A 21,632-nucleotide genomic window follows, 5' to 3' on the forward strand; every position below is an offset into this window, starting at 1 on the left:
TTGGGAGGCCGAGTCAGATGCATCACCTGAGGTCAGGAGTTCGAGACCAGCCTGGCCAACATGATGAAATCTGTCTCTACTAAAAATGCAAAAATTAGCCGGGCGTGGTGGTGGGTCCCTGTAATCCCAGCTACTCAGGAGGCTGAGGTGGGAGAATCACTTGAACCTGGGAGACGGAGGTTGCAGTGAGCCGAGATCGTACCATTGCACTACAGCCTGGGTGACAGCCCCGTCTCAAAAACAACCCAAAAGAAAAAACCAAAAAAAAAAAAACTACAAAGTATATCAGTTAGAACAGGTTAGAATATGCTGTAATAACAAATTAACTCCAAAATCATAGCGTCTTCTAACAAAAGTTTGTCACTCATGCAAAGTCCACTGTGGATTCCATAAGTGCTCCAAGACAGCAATGCTTCATGTAGTGACTCAGCAATCCAGATTGCTTTAATCGTGTGCTTTGTCATCACGTGAGACTCTCCAGTTGTGATGGAAGAGTACTGATTCCTGGGCTCCATCCTCAAAATATTGGATTCAGTAGGTCTAGATTGGGACCCAGTAATCAGCATTTCTTATAAATGACATAGGAAGCTCAGAGACTTCCCCCACCCCAGATGACTTTGATACAGGTGATCTGTGGGCCACATGCTGAGAAACCTTGCTCCAAAGGGTAATCTGGCATAGGAGGAGTCTTGGATTTCCAGTCAGGAGACCTATGTTCATGGCCCTACTTAGCTGTGTAGCCTTGGACAAGTCACTTAGCCTCTCTGTGCCTGATGATATGATGATAATATCCAGGACTCAGAGATTTCTGAGGGTGTACCTGTGGATTAGAAACACTAGAGAATCCGAGGGGATGACAGTGGGTGGGGGGTTGCCTTCTTGCACGTGGAGAGACATCTCCCCGCCCCGCTCCTGCTGTGGGCCTTGTCCTCAATCTTGGTGAACACTGGCCTCTGCTGTCCGCATCTCCCATGCTGAACCGAGCACAGTTCCAGACACTCAGGAGGGAGTCTGTATGTGTTCTTGCTTTGCTCTATCACATGATAGGTTCTTGGGTAGTAAAAGGACCCTACAACCTTTCTAGAAAGTAGGGTGGGCATGTGTACCAAAAGCTCCTATGCCAATCTTTGTTCCTGTAAGACTTTATTAAAAGACGAGCCCCACTAGAATGGGCTGGGCATTTGAGTGTGCCCTGAATTCTTGGATGCTTCTTCCTTTCCACCTCTTCCTGACAGGGGACCCAGGGCCTGCTCACCTGCTGCACCTCTGAGCCGCAGCTTCCCTCCCCCCAGAGCCCAGCCGAGGCCCTTCATGGCGCAGGGCCCAGCCTGACCCTTGTCTCTCCTGGCCCCTCACAGATGTCGTGGCGTCCGCAATACCGTAGCTCCAAGTTCCGGAATGTCTACGGGAAGGTGGCCAACCGGGAGCACTGCTTCGATGGGATCCCCATCACCAAGAATGTGCACGACAACCACTTCTGTGCCGTCAACACCCGCTTCCTGGCCATCGTCACCGAGAGCGCGGGGGGCGGCTCCTTCCTTGTCATTCCCCTGGAGCAGGTAGGTGGCCCCTACCTTCACTCCAGCTGCAGCTCCAGGGCAGAGAGGAGCCCTCCTTGGTCTCTCTTATGCCTGTTGACCCTACTTCTCTCTGAGTTCCCACCTTTTACTTCCTCATCAAGCATCTAGTGGCTATGCCTTCTCTGGGGTTTTCCTGAGATTCAGCAGAACAAGTGCAGGCCCTGGATCCAGGAGACCTGAGATCTCTTTCCAGAGCTTGCCTAAAGGTGTGCACTTGGACAAGCCACTCCCTTGGTGTACACAAGGTTCCATTCCCTGAGGGAGTGGAACACTCTGATCTCTAAGACCAGGTCTAGCTCTACCACTCTGTGTCCTGAGCGTCCCCTTGGTTTGGAGCCGGAAGGGATGAAGACCCAGCCATAGGTATTATACATTGAGCATCTGCAAAAATTATACACTTTTTATTTTTTTTGAGATGGAGTCTTGCTGTCATCCAGGCTGGAGTGCAATGGCAGGATCTTGGCTCACTGCAACCTCTGCCTCCCAGGTTCAAGTGATTCTCCTGCCTCAGCCTCCCGAGAAGCTGGGATTGCAGGCACGTGCCACCACGCCCAGCTAATTTTTGTATTTTTAGTAGAGATGGGGGTTTCACCATGTTGGTCAGGCTGGTCTCGGACTCCTGACCTCAGGTGATCTGCCCACCTTGGCCTCCCAAAGTGCTGGGATTACAGGCATAAGCCACTGCACCTGGCCCACTCATTTTTTTTTAATTGCTCTCTACTGAGAGACTGGAAATAATTTACCTTCTTCCCCATCCCCCACCTCCTATCTAAAGATTTTCCCCTTTCTGCGGCTGCTTACGTGACTGTAACAGATTAAATCTGCAAAACCTAGATCATGAAATTTTTAAGCCATATCCATTCAGGCGGAGTCCCCAGAGGCCCGTGGGAGGTCACGCGCTTCAGGGAAAGTGCTTGCTGTCAGTCCCACTTGTTTATGGCTGAGTTCCCCCTTCCCAGCCTGACTCATCCCCACTCCCACCCTCTGCCAAATCGCTCAGGGGGAGGAAGAGGTACATGTGGAAGGAAGCCTTGGTTCTCAAAATTCACTGTCAGCTGGTGGTGGAGGATGGATTTTTCCAGTCTCTCCTACCCACAGTGGGGGAGCACAAATTTGGAAAAGGCTTAGACCAGATCTTCCTTTCCATCAAAGGGGCAGCTGCAGGGACACTGAGGACAGAGCCTGATGCACAGAGAGGTCCAAGGAGCATGCACTTGGTGGCGGGAGGTCTGGGTTCTGCACTTGCCAGCCTTGGGACCATGCGCATGTCACTTCACCTCTCTGACCCTTTTTTTCCTGTAATGGTAAAAGCAGGATCAGAAATCCTCCTCTGCCTACATCTGCCATGTTGGCCTTAAGTGAGATAGTAGATGTGAAGCTCCTAGTGAACCACATAACATGTTAAGGATATTTGGTTACTTTTTTGGGAAAGTTATGCACTATGCTGGTCAACTTGGCAAAGGCTCACAGCTGCTCTAACACATTGGGAAGGATCCTCAAATGCAGCTTCCCTTCCCTCCTGAATCAGATGGCCTCAGATCACTGTTGCCTCAGGCACGCACTCAGCTCTATCCATCCAGGCCTGCATGTCCCCAGGAACATGTGGGCTGGTTCTTACTGAGGCTCAAACCTATCGCCGGCACCCTGCCATGCTCCACTTTAGGCTCAGAAGGGTCAACAGGCAATACCTCACATCATGACAAAAATTAATTCCAGATGCATTAAAGATCTAAACATTTAAAATAAGAAAAGCTACAAGTGTATTAGAGGAAAATGGAGTGCATGTTTAAAATCACGCAATGAAGAAAGGCTTCCTAAGAAAGACAGGAATCCCCCAAATCATAAAGGAAATGAATAGGTTAGAATAAATTTTTAAAAGATAGTTTCTGTACTACAATGAGATACCTAAACAAAATGAAAACTCAAGCCACATACTTGACTACAATATTTGCAATATATAATAGACAAAGTATTCCTGTCAAGAGTATATAAAGAGTTCCAGGAAAATCAACAAGAAAAAGAACCCGGCCGGGCACGGTGGCTCACGCCTGTAATCCCAGCACTTTGGGAGGCCGAGGCGGGCGGATCACCTGAGGTCGAGAATCTGAGGCTAGCCTGACCAACATGGAGAAACTCCATCTCTACTAAAAATACAAAATTAGCCAGGCATGGTGGCACATGCCTGTAGTTCCAGCTACTCGGGAGGCTGAGGCAGGAGAATCGCTTGAACCCAGGAGGCGGGGGTTGTGGTGAGCTGAGATTGTGCCATTGCACTCCAGCCTGGGCAACAAGATCAAAACTCCGTCTCAAAAAAAAAAAAAAAAAAAAGGGACTGGGGCCAGGTGCCGTGGCTCACGCCTATAATCCCAACACTTTGGGAGGCCAAGGCAGGCAGATCGCTTAACACGAGGAGTTTGAGACCAGTCTGGGCAACATAGTGAGGCCCTGAGACCCTGTTTCTACAAATTGAAAAAAAAAGAAAAAAGAAAAAAATTAGCCGGGCATAGTGGCTTGCCCTGAAGTCCCAGCTACTTGGGAGGCTGAGGTGGGAGCATTGCTTGAACCCAGGAATTGGAGGCTGCAGTGAGCTATGATCACTCCCCTGCACTCCAGCCTGGGCAACAGAGAAAGATCTTGTCTCTCAAAAAAAAAAAAAAAAAGAGTCTGGGCATGGTGGCTCATGCCTGTAATCCCAGCACTTTGGGAGGCTGAGGTGAGTGGATCACCTGAGTTTAGGAGTTTGAAACCAGCCTGACCAATACGGTGAAACCCTGCCTCTACTAAAAATACAAAAATTAGCTGGGCATGATGGCGTGCACCTGCAGTCCCAGCTACTTGGGAGGGTGAGACAGGAGGATTGCTTGAACCTGGGAGGCAGAGGTTGCAGTGGGCGAGATTGCACTACTGCACTCCAGCCTGGGCAACAGAACAAGATTCCATTGAAGGAAGGAAGGAGGGAGGGAAGGAAGGAAGGAAGGAAGGAAGGAAGGAAGGAAGGAAGGAAGGAAGGAAGGAAGGAAGGAAGGGCGGGCCAGGTGCAGTGGCTTACGCCTGTAATCCGAGCACTTTGGGAGGCGGATGTGGGTGGATCACAAGGTCAGGAGATCAAGACCATCCTGGCTAACACGGTGAAACCCTGTCTCTACTAAAAATACAAAAACAAAATTAGCCGGGTCTGGTGGTGGGCGCCTGTAGTCCCAGCTACTTGGGAGGCTGAGGCCGGAGAATGGTGTGAACCCAGGAGGCGGAGCTTGCAGTGAGCCGAGATTGTGCCACTGCACTCCAGCCTGGGCCACAGAGCAAGACTCCGTCTCAAAAAAAAAAGAAAGAGAGAGAGAGAGAGGAAGAAAGGCAAAAGATATGAATAAGCAATTCACAGAAGGCAAAATATATATTTTAACCTACTAATCGGAAAAGATTTAAAAGAGTAATAATCATCAGTATTGCCAAAGGTGTGAGAGAGCAGGTGCTCAAATACACTCTTGGTAAGATGTAAATGAGGCAAGTTGGCAATTTCCATTAATATTTAAAGATGCGTGTCTACTGACCTAGCAATTCCACTTTAGGAATTCATCCTACAGAAATATTCTCAAGTGTATTTAAAAAATATGTGTGCAGCATTTTTTAGTACTCGATTATTTTTACAAACCTCAATTTTTAAATTATATTCAATAAAAATAAAGTTTCTCTGTCAAATTGCTTAAACGTTTCTAAACGCTTCCTCTCAATTTCTGTAATGGTAACAAAATGTTTTACGCTGTCGGTAGCACTGGTCTAGAATATGATCATACTTTGTAAACACTTCATGGACAGCAGAAAAGAATGTGCTCTTTATAGAGTTTGTCTCTCTCTATATAGAAATATGCCATATATATACATATAAGGTGTATTTGACATATATCTTTTTTCAACTTTATTTGTTCACATGCTGTAATATATTTTGTTTAACTTGATTAATCATGGACTCATTGTGGCGACTCACACTACCAGTTGATTTCTGTTGTTTCCTCTCATTTCAAGAAGTTTTCACTTTACATGAGTACTGAATGACTGTGCAGCAATTTTTGATAGTGAAAGGTTGGAAACAACCTGCAGGTCCATCATTAAGGAAATGGGGTAAACAAATTAGGGAAGAGCCACACAAAGGGACACTATGCGGTCATTAAAATGATGCTGTAGAGCAGCCTCGTTCTCCAGCGTTCAGTCTCAGGATCACTTTTCACTCTTGATTATTGAGGATCCCACAGAACTTTAGTTTATATGGGTTATATCTATCAATATTTAGCATATCCAAAATAAAAATGGAGGAATTTAAAAATACGTATTTATTAACTTACACAATGATAAGTCTATTTCATGTTCTCCTGAAAAACATATTTTTATTAAAAATAACTTTTTTTAAGACAAAAAAGTTAATGAGAAGAATGGCATCATTTTATACTTTTGCAAATCTCTTTAATATAAGTCTGGCTTATTAGAAGACAGCTGGCTGGCTTTGCATATCACACATTATGCAGCCTTTGGAAGACCCCACTATACACTTGAGAGAGAGAATGAGAGTGAAGTGGCAGATAATGTCTTATTATTAGGAAAATACTTTTGACCCAATGGACTGCAGAAAATGGTCGCAGGGATCTCCAGAGGTCCCCAGACCATACACTGAGGACCAGCGATGCAAAGTAGTATTTAACAAGAGAAAACTATTTATATGATACACTGTTATGTGAAGAAATGCAATATATGATTAATCACATTAAAAATATCTATCCCCTGTAATCCCAGCACTTTGGGAGGCCGAGGCGGGCGGATCACCTGAGGTCAGGAGTTCAAGATCAGCCTGACCAACATGGAGAAACCCCCTCTCTACTAAAAATACAAAATTAGCCAGGCATGATGGCAGGTGCCTGTAATCCCAGCTACTCAGGAAGCTGAGGCAGGAGAATTGGAGGTGGAGGTTGCGGTGAGCTGAGATCGCGCCACTGCACTCCAGCCTGGGCAACAAGAGCGAAACTCCGTCTCAAAAAAAAAAAAAATGGAACATTCCTGGCCAACATGGTGAAACCCCCGTCTCTACTAAAAATACAAAACTTGGCTGGGCGTGATGGTGCGTGCCTGTAATCCCAGCTGCTTGGGAGGCTGAGGCAGGAGAATCGCTTAAACCTGGGAGCCGGAGGTTGTAGTGAGCCGAGATCTCGCAATTGCACTCCAGCTTGGCGACAGAGCGAGATTCCGTCTCAAAACCAAAAACTATCTATTTACCTATCTGGAAGCGACTGAAAAAATATATATCAAATGTCAAAAGTTGTTATCTCCCAAGTATTGGGACCATGAGTGCTGTTTAATTTTCTTTTCCTTTAGCTATATAATCTAAATTTCTTACGAGTACTTAACGTTTTGTACTTTCGAAAAAATAAAGGCAATTCGCTGATGTGAAGAGGGAGCCCCTGAAGTTTCAGAGGCCCTACAGGCCGGAGAGGGGCTCAGTGCAGGGTGTGAATGTCTTCATCTGCCTTGAATATCAGCCCTCCCTTATGTATGTTGCAAATGTTTCCTCCCAGAGTAACACCTGAATATGGGCTCGGGGCAGAAAGTTCAAACAGAACTGCAGGACCCATAGTGAAGGCATGGCGAGGGGTGGGGTGGGTTACTGACTCCGTGGGAGGGTGAGGCAGCTCCTTGATCTGCGAGGCTCAAGTAGTTTGAGGCAGGACCCCGAGTCTGGGGACTATGGGACGCAGGGTCCCGCCTCCAAAGCGGGGTGGCTTAGGTATTGGAGCCAGCGCCGGCTTCCCCTGCCGCCTAAGCCACGGCCGTCCCTCTACCGCCCCCTGTGGCCAGGGCTGGGCCTGCAGGCGTGGGACAGCCTCCCGGTTGGTGCAGGGGTTGCGGGGAGATGGAGGCAATCAGGCCCAGTGCGGAACCCTTCGTTGATCTGGCCGCGGTGGAGATGTTGTTCTACACTAGCCGATTTTCTAGGAAGGAAAAGGGTCAGATTATTTTAGCTCCAGTTTTCACCCCCTCAGTTTGATAGAAATTTCCCTGAAAACAGTTTCCTCTATTCAGTACAAACACAGAAAAGATTTTGGACATTTCTTGGTGACTGCAAATCATCACGTTGAGCGTTAGTTATAAGCTATTAATTCGTGGTGGGACAGTCTTGTCCCTACGCTGAATGGCTCCAGATTTTTGTCTTGAGCAAACAGCAGGCCGCAGAGAATTGTCTTAGTTCTCCTCTAAATTTTTTTCCCTCTACTATCCAGCGTCTCCTCTCGTTCCTTGCTTGCTTTTCTAAGAGATTTGGGCCAGAAGAATAGCACCTGCCCAGGATCCCCAGATCCCTGCCCCGAGGCCACACCTCCTGAGGGAGGCTCAGAACCTTCCACAGAGCTTTTCTCTCCTTGCTCCATTTCCTTCAAAGCCAGCTTGCTTGAGATTTCCGTATTTATGATTAAAAATTCTTCTGCAGAGTAGGAAGCCATGCCTACAACAACTACAAACAACAACCGCGAAGATGCTTTGCCTTTGTACAGCACTCTCGAGTTCCAGCAAACTCTGTGTTCATTGATCCTCTCAGCAGGTGGGTAGAGCCATCCCCACCCCACACTGGGGGAAGCTGAGACGGCAGAGCCGGGCATACAGTATGGACCCCAAACTAGTTCACTTATTTCTGAATCCACGATTCCACCGCCCATGATGATGGTAAACAGATAAGTTCTGGCTGGCAGATCTCGAAGGAGTGGCTCTGTCTTCCCCAGGTCTCTTATTCAGGCTGCCGTTGTGAAGGCCAGTGCCTGTTTTTTTCCCTAGTTAACATTCAGCTGCCAGCTCTCTGGAGTGGAATGTTAAGCTGCAGATGGGGGAGCAATCAGCACCCTGATTGCCTGGCACAGCTGGAGGGGCCTTATGAATATTCCAGAGAGCAGGCACTGTGCCCAGCAGCCTGATTAACCACTGGGGCCTCCCCAGGGGCGCCACCCCTTTCCTGCTGCACTTCACCCAGACTGCCTGCCACCTCCAGATCCAGGCCAGAGGAAGAACAGGGCTAGAAACAGAGCTACCTGCTACCCCAACTGGCACCTGGCAGAAAGAGAAGAAACCTGGCTTAGATATCAAGAGTCTGGGTTCTCCCTATAACCCAGCCATTCTCAGTCCCAGCTGTACACCAGGTCTCTGGGGCTGGGATGGTGCATTCTCCTTTCCCACCACAAGAGTGTGGCCTGAGGAGCTTTTGAGGATCTAACATACCTGCTCTGTTTGAATCTCACCTCAAGTTCTATGATGAAAGTATACTTATTCTCCCCATTTTACAGATAAAGAAACAGAGGCTCAGAAAAGTCAAGTAACTCCTTTAAGACTGCACAGCCCACAAGTAGCAGAGTCAGAATTTAGCCCAGGGCTCTCCCAGTCATGTGCCTGCCCACCTTACAGAGGATTAGAGGGAAGCATTTCTATAAATGTGCCTTGTATTACTATTACTGCCATTTGGATGTCTTAGAGGATTTCCTTGAACATTAATTCAACCAACACTTGATGTGATGAGCTGACACCCCCTGTGTCCATCTCTTTTGGAAGCCGAGAGAGTAGATGTTTCCAAACTCCACACAAGTGCAGCAGATCTTGGGGAAGCTTACTCTCTGAAGGAATGAAGCAACAATTCTAGTTGACAAGGAGAGGCAGGGGTGGGGGCCTGGAACAGAAGTCCAGACAAGATAGCATCACTCCAGCAGTCAAGAGGCAAAATTGGCCCACCGACCCACCACCCATCCATCCAACAGATGGATATTGAATGCCTGCTAGGTTTCAGTCAGAGTTCCTGGACCGAAAAGAAAGCAGTAAACAAGACCAAGTCTTGACCACCTGGAGTTTATAGTCCAATTGGCTGCCTCTCTTGGACCGAGAGCCCCCAGGGGTGGGAAACTTGTCTGGTTTGCACAGGGGCTGGCTCACAGTAGATCCTCAGCCAAGGGGCCATTGGGCTGACCTATGGCCAAGTCACAGAGGCAGGTGCCTATCTACTCTGAAATGGGGTCTCTTCTTTGCTGATCCTGGCAGCCCATCCCCACTGGATCCTAGGGAGAATGCAGCACCCCACAGGGGCTGCCCAGACTGAAAGGGGCTGCATCCTCCCCTGAAAGCCCTTAGAATGATATTGCATGGCCCAGCTGGTCTTAACTCTGGAGGTGAATCTAGAAGTTGGTGGATCAATTAGCTCCATAGTTCACAGCATGTCTGAGGCCTAATATTAAAAGAAGGGTCAGGAGGAAAGGTGCCCAGCTCAGTACTGAGGACTGTAATAAAATAATATTTTGTTTGCTTACCCAAAGCTTTCATTCCCATTCCAGATTTCTGTTAACACCCCATCACTCCCCCACAATCAGCACTGAGCTCCTCAAACCTTCTCTCCCCCAGAAAAAAAAAAAAAAAAAAAAAAAAAAAGCCTGAATCTTCATCACTGCTCTGCAGTGAGGTCTCCGCCTCTCCAAGGGAATTCAGAGAGCCTTTTCCAAATCCATTTTTCCGATCTTTCCTCAATCGTTCTTTGTTCTTCAAGCTGCCTTCCGCTTGGTGCAATTTGCATCTCAAAGCCCATGACAGCCTGAATGTACAGTAAGTGACTTTGGAAAAGGGAGGAGAATTGTGCTCTCAAAGAGAAAAGTCGCAACTTTATTTCATTTGTCTGAGGCCCGAGATTGACAGCTTGCTTTGTGTTTTTCCTTTTTTGGAAGAATGGCTGCTGATTTTTGAGGAAAGTGAAGGCGAGTCCTTCTGCAGAAATGGAAGTGTCGCTCTCTTATTTTATTACAAGGTTATGGGATGGGCGTTCTCTGGATTTGGATTCCAGGGGGCCACAGATGCAGCCTGGCTAGTGGGCATCATGGGAGGTCAAAGAATCCATCCCTCTCCCTTGGGCTGGGGTCTACAGCTGAGCTGTCTTCCTGGCTCCATTCCTGTCATTCCTTGCAGAGCCAGGGAGGCTGGAAATTATAGTAGCTGGTTCGCTAGGACTCTGTGAAGTCAAGCCATGGGCCCTAACTCTGCCCAGAGGCACTGCTCTGGCCTCTGAAGCATCTGCCAGTCTGCTTGATCTGCTACCCATTTTCCTTTTAGGGCCTGGAGCCTCCCATACCTTTGGAAGTTGTGGCTCCACCCCTTAGCTGTGAAACCCTGAGCATCTAACGTCTGTTTCTCAGTTTCCCTGTTTGTGAAATAATAATAGTGCATGTTTCTCAGGGTGCTGTGATGATTAAATAAAGTGCTGTAAAAAGTGCTTAGCATGTAGCCTGGCCCATAGTACGTGCTAGTAAATGGGAGCCATGGTGATGCCAAGACTGTTACCCATCTCCAGGCCACCCCATCCTAGCAATAGCCTGTTAGCTTTGGTGGGCTTTGGAGCCTGTGGCCAGCAAGTGTGAGTCTTGTCTTTGGCCTTCCTGCTACTGTTGTCTGGCACAGTCCCTGAGTATTCCTAGCAGTGAGCTACCTCGAGGGGAAGACACCCATAGGCAAGTCATGTGTGCCTAAAAGGGTACAGGGATGGTGGTGCAGGGTCTCCAGGGAGGCGTGACTGAGGTGGCCATGCCAGGCTGGGTCCCTGGAGGTGGGGGATTCTAGGGAGGGTCCAGGGCTGCCATGGAGCCTGGTGGTGCGTGCCCCTCTCAAGCCAGCCTGCCTGTTTGTCTGGAGTTGGACTGCCTGCCAGGGTTTAATGAGGGAAGGCATGTAAAGGTTTTACCACAGTGCCTGGCGTACAGCAAGTGCTCAACAAATCTGAGCTATATTGCTTCTATTATTAAAAGATCCAGGTTGGTGGGAGAAAACGGTGCTGGAATTGAGACGGGGGCTCCGTGGAGTCTAGCTGGCTCAGATGGAGGCACAGCCCCATTGAATGAGCATGAGCTCTGTGCTCTGAGCCAGGCTGAAGCCACACAGTCCTCACAGTTCATGCCTCTCACTGGCCCTCCTCCCCAGTGCCCCAATCCCAGTCTTACCTTGACACAATGCCAGAGTCCCTCTAGAGGGGACCCCAGGGATCATAGATTCCAAGCACCTTGCTGTGCCCACGACAAGTCCTGATCCCAAAAAGGAGAAGTGTCTTATCCAAGGTTGTATGACATGCCTGGACATGCCCCCTTCCCCAGAATCCTTGCCCCCAGCCACTTCTCAGAGTCCACACTCACATCTCTTAAGGTGTCGATGATAACAATGGCTTTCTTTTACCAAGGGAATTTGCATTTGGTTAAGGTTAGGGTGAGATTTAAGGAGACCAAACTCTTGAGACCCAAAGGAATGTGTTGGTAATAGTGGAATTTCAGTCTGCAGGAGATCTGTCCGCAAAGGGCAGCCATCCCCAAGCCCCTCAACGGGAGGCCAGGTAGAGACTTGCTGTTGTGTCTCGTCTGAGCCTGTAGCTTTGGAAGCACCCTCCTCATGTGTCAGTGACTCTTAGCACTTCAAGGAACAAAAATGATTTAGGGTGCAGAATGGGTGTGGGGAGTGGAACTAAGGTTGCCTGGCTTGAAACAGTGCATCTCCCTGGGGGCAGTTGGGGCCCAGAGGCCTTGGCCAAGACTCCTACCACTGGCCTTTCTCCTGGCAGCTTCCAGAACAATGGCTGCCTGTTTGCCCTGCCTGAGAAACTTCAGGCCTGATTTAGTCCTTAGGGCAGTTTCCATTTCCAGATGGCCTTCCTCGACTGCCGGCCACCCCTCCCCTTCCACCCCGCCCCCACCCCCAACCCGCTCCCATCCCAAGACTCTTGACTTGATGGAGGGGTGTGGGAGGAAGAAGGATTGGTCCCAGCATTCACAGCCTCACATATCAAGAGACAGCTCTGTGACATCAGCATCACATAGCACTTCTTGTCTCCCCCCTTTCCATTCCACTCAGCCAAGACCTTGATTTCAGTTGCTAAGCAACCTGTGCCTGAGTTTCCAAGTGGGTCGTCAGGTGAGCATGAGAGGTGGAAGGTATGGAGGGGTAGTGCTTAAAACTCTGCAATTTATAGATGGAGACACTGAGGCCCAGAGAGGGCAAGACACTTGGTCAAGGTTGCACAGCTAGTTAGTGCCCCATGTGTCAGATGATTGATCCTGGTAGCAAATGCTTCAGAACCATCCCATTTCCCACTCCCCCTTCCCCCACCAAGAGAAGCACCCAGACAACAGCAACACCTTAGAGACTTCCCGTGAGAGGCTTCCATCTACCTAGACAGGGAGGCAGTGTGCCCAGTGATTAGGGGTGCAGGGTCTGCATCAGCTGGTCTGGCTTTCAACCCTGACTCTACCATTTGCCAGCCATGTTCTTTGGGCAAGTTATCTAACTGATCTGTGCCTCAGTTTCCTTCGCTGCAGAATGAGAGACGTGCTAGTCCTAACCCCGAGGCTGTTCTGAGGATTCAGTGAGGTGTTACATAAAGCCTGGAAGGTGCCTGGCTCAGGGCAAACCTTTCAGTGCAAGTCTGCTGGTGTGATCCTGGCCTGCTGGGCTCTGATGCACCCTCCCCACCTAGGGTCCAGTCCCCCCGATCCCCAGTTTGCTCATTTATCTCATGAGAATTCTGCCTTAATGTTATGAGGTCACAGATGGAGTATGAAAGTTTGCAAACTTTAGTTTTTAACACTGAATAATTTTATTCAAATAAAACAGATTAGCTTTTGGGGGAGTCAGGGATAGATCCTTTTGGCAGTCTAGAAAATCCCATAGACCCCTTCACAGAATAAAGTTTTTAAGTATACAAAATAGGATTACAAAAGAAGCCGATTATATTGAAACGCAGGCCAGGCACAGTGGCTCACACCTGTAATCCCAGCACTTTGGGAGGCCAAGGTGGAAGGATTGCTTGAGCATAGGAGCTTGGGACCAGCCTGGGCAACATAGCAAGACACCATTTCTACAAAATACAAAAAAATTAGCCAGATGTGGTGGCATATGCTGGTAGTCCCAGATACTCGGGAGGCTGAGGTGAGAACATCACTTGAACCCGGGGAGGTCAAGGCTGCAGTGAGCCGTGCTCATGCCACTGCACTCTAGCTTGGGTGACAAAATGAGATCCTGTCTCAAAAAAAAAAAAAAAAAAAAGGAAATACAGTTATCAAAATGTATACTAGAATTGTGCTGTAATAAGTGCTTTTCTATCAATGCATTACGCACCATGATTGAGTATAGGACACAGTAACGACCCTAATTTCAAAGTCATGATGAGCATAAATATTTTGAGATAATAGTAGCAGAAGTGATCTGAAAATATCTGTGATATCTGTTGATGAACACATTATAGGTTCAAGTAATCCTATTGGGGTTTGCTGCCTACATTTATACACAAAGGAAATGTGAGATTTCAGTTAGAGGCTAGTGAAAATATAGATGTAAGTTTTCTCCTACCCAAGCTCGCAAACCTCCTAACGGGGTCTGTGGCCCCACTCAGATTAAAGACCTTGGAAATAAAATCAGAGGGAAATATTATTGTATAAAATCAGGACAGGCAGAACTGCTCTGGCTGAAAGTTGGTGGGGAGGGAGCAATGCAATAGACCTGAGCACCCTTCATTCCTGTGGGGCTCCCCAAACTCCTAAGCTTCACTGGCAGTTAGGAAACCTAGCCTCTCTGCTTGGTTCTTTGTAACCTTGGGTGAGTTCCTTTGCCTTTCTAGACCTCAGTTTCCCCATCTGTAAAATGAGATGTTGGGCCCATTGTCCTCCGAGGTCTTGCCAGCTCTGACATTCTGAAACTCTGTGCTTCTCCTCCCCTGGAGACAAAAACCCCAGCAGCTTGGGTCAGTATGAGCCCTGGACCAGGGAGAGGGAACAGCTGGGACCAGGCTGGCCAGCTCACAATTGTTCAGTGGAGGAGGAGGAGGGCGAGATGTATGGTGCTCTCCAAAGCGACAGCTGGGTGAGCCTGGCTGGGGGCCTCGTCCCCGCCTGCCATCTGTGCCTCCTTCCTGCCTTTGGCCAGCGGGGGGCCAGTGGGGGTTGTGGTTGGGGCCTAGGCCAGATAACAACCTGGGTAGAAGCGGGAGGGGCTGGCCAAGAAAATGCGGGGAAGAGCCTGGTTGCTCACTCTTGGGTGCTTAACTCTTTCCACCCACTCCCCACTTTTTCCCACCCTGATCTGTAGAATTCTGGAAAGGAAGTAATACACAGCCCTAGGTCCACCCGGGCTGCTTAATGGCTCTGTGACCTTGGGCAAGTTACTTAACCTCTCTGAGCTTCATTCTTCTCTGTCCAGTAGACATCATCCCTAAGACCTACTCTTTGGGATTGGAACAAGGTGTCAATGAAACAGAGTAGATAAAGTACCCCCAGCTCAATGCTCATTCAGTGCCATGGGCCTGTCCAAAGAGAGCTTGTACGTGGGACTGTGAAATGCTCCCGCTAATCGGAATGCAACATGGAGGCCTGATGCGCCCCTGTGCAGTGTTTGTGAAGTGCTATCACTGTCCCCAGGCACAGGCGGCTTTGCAGCCAGCTTTCTCTCCTACACGCCTTTGCCCCAGCTGTTCCTCCCTCTGGATTGCCCTCGCCCACCAATATCCACATGCATACAACTCTACCCACTTAGAATAACTTATCTATTTATAAATAAGTACTTATATTTAGGCAAAACCTTCATACAGTTGGACAGTTTAAACTTCAGAAGCAAAGGACCTGCAGTGGACGATCTGCCTCTCAATCCTAGCTTCCAGTCACTCAGTTCCTCCAGTAGGAGGGAATTGCTGTTAGCAGTTGCTGGAATGTCTTTCCCAAAATTATTTATATGTGCATACTTAAATCTGGAAGAGTGTGAGGGTTAAGGGCGCTGACCCTTGCACTGTTGAAAATCCACATATAACTTTCAACTCCCCCAAAACTTAACTCTGCTGACCAGAAGCCTTACCGATAACATAAACAGTCAATTAACACGTATCTTACATGTTATATGTGTATATAGTAAATTCTCACAATAAAGTCAGCTAGGGAAACTGACTGGACACAGTGGCTCATGCCTGTAATCCCAGCACATCAGGAGGCCCAGGCAGGAAGACCACTTGAGGCCAAGAGTTTGAGACCAGCCCAGGCAACATAGTAACAGCCCATCTCTAAAAAAATTTTTTTAATTAAATTTTTAAAAAGAAAATCATAAGGAAGAGAAATATATTTACTATTCATTAAGTGGAAGTGAATCATTATAAAAGTCTATCCTCGGCCAGACACGGTGACTCATTCCTATAATCCCAGCACTTTGGAAGGCCGAGGCGGACAGATCACCTGAGGTCAAGTGTTCAAGACCAGCCTGACGAACATGGTGAAACCCCATCTCTACTAAAGATACAAAAATTAGCCAGGTGTGGTGGTGCACGCCTGTAGTCCCAGCTACTCAGAAGGCTGAGGCAGGAGAATCACTGGAACCCGGGAGGTGGAGGTTGCAGTGAGCCAAGGCCTGGGTGACAGAGCGAGACTGTGTTTCAAAAAAAAAAAAAGTCTATCCTCATCTTCACGCTGAGTAGGCTGAAGGGGAGGAGGGAGAAGAGGGGTTGGCATTGCTGTCAGAGGTGAAAGTGGTGGTGTGGTGGTGGAGGTGAAAGGGAAGACAAGAGAGGCAGGCAGGCACCCTCAGTGTAACTTTACAGAAATATATTGTAATTTCTGTCTGGCTTTTTCATTTCTCTAAAAATGTTTCTATATGGTACCAATTCTCCTTTGACCATGTGCCTGTATCATGGGAGGGTTCATGTCATAAAAGAAGTCAAGAGCAGTCTTGAATAATTGGACCCTTCTGCCAGATTGTCTAATGTCAATTTGTTTGCTGGTGCTGCTTCTTCTATGTCTTCTTCCTCATTGTCTGGCATTGCTTCTGAAGCACTCATCTCCATCAAGTTGTCTTCTGTTCATTCCTCTAGTGTGATGTCTGTTAGCTCTTGAGCTTCTTCGAGATTCATATCTTTTTTTTTTTTTTTGGCAGGCTCTTGCTCTGTTGCCCTGGCTGGAGTGCAGTGGCATGATCATGGCTCACTGTAGCCTCGACGTCCTGGGCTCAAGTGATGCTTTCACCTCAGCCTCCCAAGTAGCTGGGACTTTAGGTGTGCACCACCACGCCTGGCTAATTTTTGTATTTTTTGTAGAGATGGGGTTTCACCATGTTGTCCAGGCTGGTCTTGAACTCCTAGGCTCAAGCAATCCACCCACCTTGGCTTCCCAAAGTGTTGGGATTACAGGTATGAGCCACTGCACCCAGCCAAGATTCATATTTTAAACCCTTCACTCCTACACACCTTTTTTACATATCCACAGTCTCTTTCATTATTTCCTTGAATGGCTCTGTGGTAAATCCGGTGAGGTCATGCACAACATCTGGACACCGTTTTCTCCAGTGGGAATTTATTGCCTCAAGTTTGATGGCTTTCACAGCTTTTTCTGTAACAATGATGGCATCTTCAACTATGTAATCCTTCCAGATTTTCATGATGTTCTCTCTCTAGAGGTTCTCTTCCTTAGTGTTGACAATCTTTTCCATACAGTACCATGTGTAATGTGTAATGAGTCTTTTTTTTTTTTTTTTTTTTTTTTGAGACAGAGTTTTGCTCTGTCGCCCAGGCTGGAGTGCAGTGGAGTGATCTCAGCTCACTGCAACCTCCATCTCCTGGGTTCAAGTGATTCTCCTGCCTCAGCCTCCCTAGTAGCTGGGATTACAGGTACCTGCCACCACGCCCAGCTAATTTTTGTATTTTTAGTAGAGACGGGGTTTCACCATGTTGCCCAGGCTGGTCTCAAGCTCCTGTCCTCAAGTGATCTACCTGCCTCAGCCTTCCAAAGTGCTGGGATTACAGGCATGAGCCACCGTGTCTGGTCAGTGCCATGTATAATAATTCTTTTTTTTTTTCTGAGGCAGAGTTTTGCTCTTGTTGCCCAGGCTGGAGTGCAATGGCACGATCTCAGCTCACCGCAACCTCTGCCTGCCGAGTTCAAGCGATTCTCCTGCCTCAGCCCCCCAAGAAGCTGGGATTACAGGCACGCACCACCACGCCTGGCTAATTTTGTATTTTTAGTAGAGATGAGGTTTCTCCATGTTAGTCAGGCTGGTCTCGAACTCCCAACCTCAGGTGATCCGCCCACCTCGGCCTCCCAAAGTGCTGGGATTACAGGCGTGAGCCACTGCGTCTGGTCAGTGCCATGTGTAATAAGTCTTAAGAGTTCTTATGATCTCCTGATCTGGAGGCTGAATTAGAAACATTGTGTTTAGGAGCAAGTTGAACTCATGGGGTTCTGGGTGGCCAGGGATATTGTCCAATATCAAAAGAACTTTAAAAGGCAGTTTTTCAGGGACAAAACATTCAACCAATCCAGGAAAAGGGTTCTGGTTATCCACGCCTTCTTGTTGTACGAAGACTACCAGCTGGTGTTAATCTTTTCCCTTCAAGACTTGGGAGTTAGCAGCTTTACAGATAAGGGTAGTCCTGATCATAAACCTGACTACATTTGCACAAAACAGTAGAGTTAGCCTACCCCTTTCTGCCTTAAATCCTGATGCTTGTTTCCCTTCCTCACTAACGAATGTTCTTAGTGGCATATTTTTCCAGAACAGGGCACTTTCGTCCGCATTAAAAACCTGTTCAGGGCCTGGCATGGTAGCTCACGCCTGTAATCCTAGCACTTTGGGAAGCTGAGGCAAGTGGATCTCTTGAGGTCAGGAGTTCAAGACCAGCCTAGCCAGCATGGCAAAACCCCATCTCTACTAAAAATACAAAAATTAGCCAGGTGTGATGGTGTGCACCTGTAATCGCAGCTACTCAGGATGCTGAAGCAGGAGAATCACTTGAACCCAAGTGGTGGAGGTTTCAGTGAGCTGAGATTATGCCATTGCACTCCAGCCTGGGTGACAGAGTGAGACCCTGTCTCAATAAATAAATGAATAAATAAATTAATTAATTAATTAATAAAAACCTGTTTAGGCAGATGTCCTTTCTCTTCAGTGATTTTCTTAATGGCGTCTAGGAACTCATCTGCTGCTTCCTGATTGGCAGAAGCTGCTTTTCCTGTTATCGTGACATTTTTTGAGCCAATTTTCTTTCAAAATGATCAAACCACCCTTTGCTGACATTAAATTATCTGACTTTAGATCGTTCAACTTCCTTTTGCTTTGTTTTCATATAATGATTTCACCTTTTCCGGAATCATATTAGAATCTATAGGTTATACCTTTCTTATAGTAATCCTGCACCCACATAAAAGCTGTATTTTCACAACGAGATAAGATATTTTGAAAAGTGCAGGGTTTTCATGCCTGCTGGCACAACTCGGGAATAACTTCATGAATTTCCTTTTCTTTTTTTTACAATAGTCCTTAAGCTGGATTCATTTATCTTGAAATGAGGTCTGCAGTTGTCATTCAAAGTTTACAGTATTGCACTAAACATGATGAAAAATACAGGAGAACCTCAAGAGATTACTTTGTATTGCCATATGCAATTTATCAGAGAGAGGAATTGAATCATACACATGGAGATGATTAGCCTCACATGCATTTTAAGCAGATACTTGCAACACTTGAGCTTCCTGCAATAGCAACCAGAGCAAGCCACAAAATTATTGCAGTAGTACAGTAGATGCCACAGTTTTATGCAGTTATGACTTAATACTATGTCATTAACATTTGTTTACATTTCTCTCAACTGCAAATGACACCATGTATGATCTGAAAGTGTGTGTATGTTTTGATAAATTTCAGCTTCTTATAATAGATTCGTATATATTTTATGCCAGTAAATGATAAGATAGACTAGTATCTACAGATATTCTATGCATTTATGACATACCTTTTTCTTAATTTTTTTTCTAAACAAGCTAACACAGAAGTTTTTCTTAAATTTTTTTTGTATTTCTAGGCTACCTGGTTTATCGTGAGCTTTTTCAAATTGTCGCTAAACTCAAAAAATTTCCAATTTATTGAAAAAAATCTGTGGATAAATGGACCCAAACAGTTCAAACCTGTGTTGTTCAGAGGTCAATCTTTTTTACACGAAGATCACCAACTACCTACATTGTTCTCTCTACATCTTGCTTTTTTACATGTAATTATATATCTTGGAGATCTTTCCACATCAAATATAGAAAGAGTTTCCTTGCTCATTTTTATAGCTACACAGTATTCCATTGTTTGGATGGTCATCATTTGTCCAGCCACATTTTGCCTATTGATAAGTATTTCGATTGTTTCTTAAGTTTCACTATCATAGACAGTGCTGCAGAGAATAACTGTGGACACACTTTGTTTCACGTGCATGCAGGTATGTCTGTAGAATAAATCCCTAGAAGTTAAATGGATAGTTGAAGAGGTATGTGCTTTCTTCCAGGAAACACTCACACATACACACACATGCACACACATGCAGAAGAATTTCTTCCTGACGTTGTAGTAGGCAGTTTTCTTAACAGGACACAGAACGCAATAGCTATAAAACAATCAATAAATTGAACTTAATCAAAATTAAAAACTTTTGCTCATCAAAAGATTCATTAACAAAGTGAAAAGGCAAGCCACAGACAGAGGAGCAATATTTGCATTGCATATATCTGACAAGGGATTAGTATTCGTAATATGTGACTGAATTTAAAAATGAGAAAAAAAAGTGGACAAGACTTGAATAAGCATTGCATGAAAGTGGATATCCAGACAGTCAATAGGCCTGTGAAACGGTACTACTTTCTCAGAGTAGTTTCAATTAGCATTTTTTTAAGACAGAAGTTGAAATGTCTTTATGTGTTAAGACCTACTTGCATTTATTTTTGTGTGAATTGTTTATATGCTTTGTTCGTCATTACTCACCAGGAAAATGAAAATTAAAACCATGAGTTACTACTGTACATCCACCAGAAAGGCTAAAATTTAGAAAGCTGGTAATATCAAGTGTTGACGAGGATGAGGAGCAATTGGAACTATCATACTACACTGGTGGGAATGTACAGTGTTACAGCCACTTTGGAAAACTGGATGACAGAAGTATTCTACATTTTGATCATGGTAGTGGGTTTATGAATGTACACATGCAAAAATTCAATGAACCTTACAGCTAAGATCTCTGTTTTTTGTTGTTGTTTTTTTTTTTTTTTTTTGGATACAAGTATATCTTGGTTAAAAGTTTCAGAGTGGAGGGAAAGGTGTGTGCTTCTGAAATGTTAACAAAATTGCTTTCCATTGAGATTGCAATAATTTATATTTGAACTAGCAAAGTGTAAGTGTGCCTGTTCATTTAACCTCTTAAAAACTGAGTGTTATTGGCCGGGCGTGGTGGCTCATGCCTGTAATCCCAGCACTTTGGGAGGCCAAGACAGGCAGATCACGAGGTCAGGAGATCAAGACCATCCTGGCTAACACGGTGAAACCCCGTCTCTACTAAAAATACAAAAAATTAGCTGGCTGTGGTGGTGGGTGCCTGTAGTCCCAGCTACTTGGGTGTCTGAGGCAGAAGAATGCCGTGAACCCGGGAGGCGGATCTTGCAGTGAGCTGAGATTGCGCCACTGCACTCCAGCCTGGGGGACAGAGCGAGACTCCGTCTCAAAAAAAAAAAAAAAAACACCTGAGTGTTATCATATGTTTTAATTTTTTGCCAAGCTGATGAGTGGGAAACTTTGCCAGAGCAGTTTCAATTAACATTTTTATTAAAAATGAGGTTGAAAATATCTTTGCATGCTTAAAATCTATTTGCATTTCCTTTTTGTGTGAATTGTCTGTCCATATTCTTCACCTGTTTTTCTATAGGGTCTTTGATTCATTTCTCATTGATGGAAGAAGTCCTTTATATGTTAGGGAAATGAGCCTTTTGGAATACGAGTTGCAAGTATACGTTTCAAATGGTACTTTTTGCAATGTAGATTTATTTGTTTACATTTCAAATATTTAAGTTTACCAGTCTTTTCTTTTATGGCTTCCGGATCTTGGGCCATAGTTAGAAAGGCTTTCTCTGAGATTATAAAGAAGTAACCCTTTTACTAGGCCTTTCACTACTTTTAGAATTTCATTCTTATATTTAAATCTTTGATGCATTTTGAACTTATCTTGGTGTAAAGAATGAGGTA

The 21,632-nt window shown here is 46.1% G+C and overlaps 1 protein-coding gene across 2 annotated transcripts in view; it reads left to right on the forward strand.

Annotated features, from left to right (window-relative positions):
- The window catches only part of CORO2B (coronin 2B), a 151,612-nt gene that overhangs the window by 67,323 nt on the left and 62,657 nt on the right, over positions 1-21,632 (forward strand). For both annotated transcript variants that reach the window (XM_030814650.1, XM_030814651.1), the window contains exon 2: positions 1,359-1,559. In XM_030814650.1, the coding sequence (XP_030670510.1) occupies positions 1,359-1,559 (201 nt within the window). The remainder of the gene's footprint in view (positions 1-1,358; positions 1,560-21,632) is intronic.

The sequence above is a fragment of the Nomascus leucogenys genome, chromosome 6, assembly GCF_006542625.1.
Source record: "Nomascus leucogenys isolate Asia chromosome 6, Asia_NLE_v1, whole genome shotgun sequence".
In the NCBI taxonomy this organism is placed as follows: domain Eukaryota; kingdom Metazoa; phylum Chordata; class Mammalia; order Primates; family Hylobatidae; genus Nomascus; species Nomascus leucogenys.